Genomic DNA, 6,000 nt, shown 5'->3' with positions numbered 1-6,000 from the left:
AAATATATAATTAGACATTTTATTTTTAAATTATTAATTAAATAAAAATTGATATAATTTAATTTGTGGTTATATTTTTTGTTCTTAAATATTATTAATATAAAGTAAAAATATTTTTAATAATTATTTAATTTTTAAAATGTTTATTTTGTATTTTTACAAAGACAAAAACTTGTGTGAGATGATATCACGGATCGTATTTTGTGAGACGAATATTTTATTTGGGTTATCCATGAAAACATATTACTTTTTATGTTAAGAATATTACTTTTTATTGTGAATATCGACAGGGTTGATCAGTCTCACAGATAAATATTTGTAAGACCGTCTCACAAGAAACCTATTCTTTTACAAAAACAGGTTCATGGGTGAAGAGGGGCTAGGTTGGGTGGGGCAGATCTCAGGTTTGATCAAACCCGTCCTGTTATCATCTCAAGATTTACTATCTCAAATGTGTATATAAAGATGAACGTTTATCAATACATGTAAAATCTATGCTTGTATCGAGAAATAGAATCTCACATAACATTCAAATGTCGCCGAACTATCATAGCCTTCCACTTAGTACGTACAAAGAAATGAAACAATTTAATCAACGCTTGAAATAATCATCATTTTCCATTATCAAGGAGCAACTACCAGTATTATATGGGTCAAACCAATGCTCAAAATACCATTCCAGGACGGACTTGACAGTCTCGTTTCTCCTTGTGCAATTCTCATAACTTCATCTTCTGCCTGTCCAAAATTTGTGGGGGAAGAAAAGGCTACTCGAAAAAGTACTCGCGATAGTGAAACCATGTGTGCCCCAATATGAAGTCAAATGCATCATTCAGTTCGTGTCTCTTAGCTGCAATAAAAAACAAGATAACGAGCCTAAAGATTTCAGACACAAAACAATCTTCTTCTGAGTGTATAATGTTTCACTCCACACTGCATTCAATTATAATTCTCTAACTCAACTTAAATTTAGAATTGATAGGAAGCACATGCTGAAGGAGTGTAGCCAAAACCAAATGATAATGGGATTGGCTCCCTGGTACTCCCTTTAAAGAAAAAAATCATATCATTTTGCTATCACAAATTCCCCCCAACGAACTGCATTTTAGGGGGAAAAAACAGAGAGGAGAAAAGCTACGACTCCGTTTGGACAAGTACTTTAAAAACGTTTTTAGTGTTTTATTAAATCATAGTTTTAAATAGTCGTCCAAAAAAATTTTCAACCCAAAAAACGTTTTTATAGAATAGTTGTCCATACACATATTTATTCTTAAAACATGTTTTAAAACATTTTATAATTTTTTTCTAAAAACACTTTTATAATTACAAGTACTTGTCCAAACGGGGTCTACGTGTTGAAGAAAATAATTTCATACGAGTTTCTTGCCGACAAAGACACATCAAGAACAGTATAGAAAAGATAAATGAAGAAATATTTATCAAGCAGACCCCAATCCACAAAAGCATAGGTGCGATGCAAATAACGTGAACACCAAAAACATCCAGAACAAATCCAGCTCAGGTGTGTGAACAAACCTAGAATTGATGAGACAGAGCACAAATGCAAAATTTACCATTTTTTTACTGATGTACGGCTGTAATGGCATGCGATTCTTTGATTCAACATCTTCCTTGTAGGGCAATGAATTCTCCATTTGGAACTCTTTTCTAGATTCCTTTCTGGTCCCGGATTGCCAAACCCTACCAAAATTGGGAAGCCAATTAGCATTGAAAGTGCTAGTCAAAGGCTCCCCTCTTTTTTCCAATTCCAACTCAAGCTTTCTTCTCTCAGCCCAAGCAGCTCCAACTCGTTTTGGGTTCAATCTTGATGACTTTCCTGCTTTAGGAGATATAAGGTTGCTCGGTTCTGGTCTCTGAGTAGAATCAAGCTGATTGCCTTGCGACACATCAAACCAAGGAGGAGGTGCTCCAGTGTGAACATTTCCATTAGTGCCTTCATGAGGAATAGGAGAAATTTGTGTGAGATAACCTGCAAAGAGGAAAAGGTGAACTTCGCTTAAGACAGTACTATTTTGAATTCGAATGAATGAGGCCACGTGGAAGGAACATGATTATACACAGGCATTTACAAATGGTTACTCCGATACATCTGAAGTAAAACTGAGAGATATAATGGAGAAAGAACATGCATTAAAAAAATATACAAAATTACCCTGAGTTTTGCTCTCTCCTATAGCTATTGATATTCCTGGGGGAACCTGCTATATAATCCATGGTGTTATCAAATTCAAAATACCAAAATCATGCTATTTAGTAACATGACCCTCGATGTTATCAAATTCTGAAAACAACCTCAACAGACAGTGCAAATGCCAAAACAGAAGCATATAATAAAGGCAAAGAAGAATCATGAACTAAAACAAGAAAAGGGTTCAAATTGCTTAACCACACAGCCAACGAACACTTTAAGAGATCATGCTATTTACGATATTATAGAAAAGAAAAAATCCATAACTTAACAAGAGACTGTGAAGTACAAAACGTGCCAAATTCTAGAAAGTGAGCAAAAATTCACTTGACTAAAAAAATGAAAATAAAGAATTAAGGTGGTTTTAGAATGTAACACGAAACAAAATAATAATAATATTAATAATAGAGAATAAAAAACAGAGTAGTAAATGTCATGATCACAAAACAAACCTCACAAAATCGATCATTTAGAAAGAAACACACAAAAGGACCACGACACTAAAGCAGGACAACAAAACGTTTAACCTCTTTTTGGCAGATTTATTCTTCTCAAAATCACAACATCCATTTGTACCAAATCAAACGAAAAGAATATAAACAAGCCCCTTAATTTGAAAGATCACCAACTTCACATAAGCTACATGTCCAGAATCAACACTAGTATAAGTTCTCCAAGTAAATAGAACAGTAGAGTGTAACTCATCAGCACTTTTGGAATACAACATAGATGCATAAGAGTAAAAAACTTTGCCGGACCAAAATATTATAAGTAAGATCTGGGAAGATCCAACAGATCACAATAAGAGGTAATGATCCCACAGTATATTATAAAGTGCAAAACTTACAGAACCGTTGCAATAAGGTCCATAAAATGGGCATTCCCTGTGAAGAGAGTTGAAGGAACATTGATCGATCATGCAACCTAACAAAAAGTATAGACAATAAGATTAGTAGTCCAACTGCAGTAATGCACCAAATCAGTGATAAATGAAATGCATGCACATAAGTTCAGGGCCCATGTTTTTTTATTGAAGTGCATAGACTAGCAATCTATAACCTTTTGAAACCTTCAAGAAGGGTATGTCTCCCACTTGTGCATCCAAAATAGAGCATGAAGAAGAACCAATCTCAGACATAGAAGATAATTCTGAACAGGATATTTGATCTCTTTCATTCGTATATCTTTGTAAAGGCACAACATCGTTTGTTACACTAAAATTAAGAGAACTGACATTATTTTTATGAAAACTATTAACATTATCAGGGTTCAGTTCATTGTGGATATTATTCAATGGTCCAATGACAGGTCCAACAGACCCCGATTTGGCGGCTACAGTCTTCAATGACTTGCTTTTCTTCTCCCACTGAAAGTACAGGGAAACAAAGCAAGTGTGTTAACTATCATGATAGAATAAAAATATACAATGTAAAAGGTTGAGATAACAAAAAGGATAACAAAAGAGTTCTACGCAGCAACCATGAAGAAGAAAATTCAGAGACCACAATTTATTAGTGAGTTTCAATAATACAAAGTTGGAAGTCAACCCCCAAAAAAAAAACAACCAGCAAACTATTACTCCAACACGCTAGATACCGATACCCATCTCACTGCTTCTAATTTACTAACGAACCTCTTCTACACAATGAAATCAGCACAAAAGATAGTAGAACCACTATTCTAGATCCTTTTCAGTTAGTACAGGGCTCAAATTGGGATTTAGAAAAGAGTTTTAATTAACTGTCGTAAGGAAGTTCTGGAATCATTGGAAGGGGTATTTTATTTTTTAACATGGTCAACTCTTTTTTTAAGAAAATGAGATCCTAATTGTATTTTGAGGAGGTCATTTTTTTTAAATACACTTGAGGAGAGGTCATTTCCTTAAAAAATGAGTTAGACCGAGGATATTTATCCAATTAGGATATTTATCCAATTTGTTCGTCAAGTTCTTTAAACAAAAATTTCAAAACCACTGTGAAAATTAGTCAGTAACTTTCCAACATTTCAACAGTTCGAGTGATGCTGCTTTGTGATTCTACACTTATATTCCATCGATTTCACTGACAGAGAACTACAATATACACAACAATGAATGATGTTCTAACCAAACAATCGGAAACTCGTCTCCTATACTATGACTGAAAATACCTTATCAAAATCCGCCTCAGAAATACGAAACAAGTCCAGACGGTCCATTCCACCTCCATATTTCCCCATGAACCTCTTCACTCTCCTGCAATGCTCCCCGCTGGCCAAGTGCTCGATCGCATTCCCACTGAAAAACCTCACCACGCGTTCATGTGAAGAGTGAAAACAAGAAAATTGACGGAGCCAGAAGGTACACACAATTCTCAAATTACCAACCATGCAAAGGGGCTCCCCAGCTCGACAACATCACAATCACAGAAGACACACCACAATCGGCTGGTCTGCGCGTGTTCAGGACGTACAGGGGTTGGGGTTCTGAGGAAGAACCTGACCCCGGAGAGTCTAGATTGGAAGCGCGCGAGGAGCAGGCGGAGCGAGGTCTTGTGGTTGGGGAAGTAGATATGGCGGCGACCCTGATTGTGATTTAGTTTGCAGACCTCGCAGAACTGGAATTGTTGCTGCTGCTCATCGCTTTTCTTTTTCCGATCCATGGTGTAGCCGTAAAGGCCTTCGCTAGGGTTCGTGGATTGCTATTCATTCATCCCATCACGTAATTAATATTTTTTTGTAGGTAGTTCACAAATATTAATATTAATGTATAAAAATTTATAATCGATCCAATTTTTTTTTAAGCATGTAAATAAAAAATATATATCGACAGTATTCATAAATAAATTGTGATAAGTATCATTTCATTGACAATAATATTTTAAAACAATAATATTATTATTAATATTTTCGAAACATGATAGTATCTCGAACTATTTCGAGAATTTTAAAAAATCTTTGAACCCAAAAAGCAGACATCTCAATCTTCGTTTCGAGTTTTCTTCGCGAAACTTAGCTCCGTCGCTGCTTATATAATCATTATAAGTGATTTATTGTGGAAATGTGAGCAGGAGGATTATTCTATATTTAATTATATATTTGTGTGCAAGGAAGACTATATATATTATAGAATATGATATGGATATTCCTGTTCCTGGGGAAGTCTAATGTGCGTGGTGATGAACACGTATTATTTGCCAATAAAAATGGGTGTCAGTCTCCATCAATATATATTGTGGTTTTGTATTAATTATGCATGATGGAGACTAATTTTTTTAAAATCAAAATTAATTATTCTACATCGACATTCGTGGAAAAAAAGATTAAAATTGAAAAAAAATACAATTTACAGAATTAAAATCGTAAATTGATTTATGACTTCCTTAAATTTTATTTTATAAATAACCTAAAAAATATATAAAAATTCATATCCATGACATGCTCGAAGGCCCAATTTCTTGTAAAAAAAAAATCATATGTAAAATTTTGTATAATTTGTTATTAACATTAATCTAAAATATTAAAAAAATTTAAAATTTAAAATTCTAATTCAGATAGAATGATATTTGAGTTTCGCAATTGTCAACACTCGACATGTATTGCATGTCTAATGCGCATGCATTACATTTGTCATATGTTTCCGAATGTGATCAACTCGTACAAACCCATGGAATCCCATAAACTTTAAGCTGAGTTTAATGAATAATAATTAATGGATTATGCAATTAATCGAATATAGCATGTTGATTTTTCTATTTATCCAAAATATATAAAGAATAATTTTATCATTTTATTAATATATCCTTATCATTAAT

General features: G+C 33.8%; 1 protein-coding gene across 4 annotated transcripts; it reads right to left on the bottom strand.

Moving 5' to 3' along the window:
* Positions 1 to 476: 476 nt before the first annotated feature.
* LOC140967521 (TITAN-like protein) lies at positions 477 to 4,919 on the bottom strand. 4 transcript variants are annotated; one of them, XM_073428089.1, is made up of 7 exons: positions 4,574 to 4,919; positions 4,358 to 4,484; positions 3,269 to 3,575; positions 3,057 to 3,133; positions 2,174 to 2,222; positions 1,575 to 1,954; positions 477 to 850 (listed from the first exon to the last, which is right to left on the bottom strand). In XM_073428089.1, the coding sequence occupies exons 1-7, from the start codon at positions 4,846 to 4,848 to the stop codon at positions 833 to 835; spliced, it is 1,233 nt and encodes a 410-aa protein (XP_073284190.1). In that variant the 5' UTR covers positions 4,849 to 4,919; the 3' UTR covers positions 477 to 832. The 4 variants fall into 4 exon arrangements, with proteins under 4 accessions (XP_073284190.1, XP_073284191.1, XP_073284188.1 ...); XM_073428090.1 differs by having other exon boundaries at positions 2,174 to 2,219; XM_073428087.1 differs by having other exon boundaries at positions 478 to 850; positions 1,575 to 1,990.
* Positions 4,920 to 6,000: the final 1,081 nt, after the last annotated feature.

This window comes from Primulina huaijiensis, unplaced genomic scaffold, assembly GCF_012295235.1.
Source record: "Primulina huaijiensis isolate GDHJ02 unplaced genomic scaffold, ASM1229523v2 scaffold25443, whole genome shotgun sequence".
NCBI lineage: Eukaryota > Viridiplantae > Streptophyta > Magnoliopsida > Lamiales > Gesneriaceae > Primulina > Primulina huaijiensis.
Note: the sequence above shows the minus strand (reverse complement) of the source record. Positions and strands in the feature narration are given on the sequence as shown.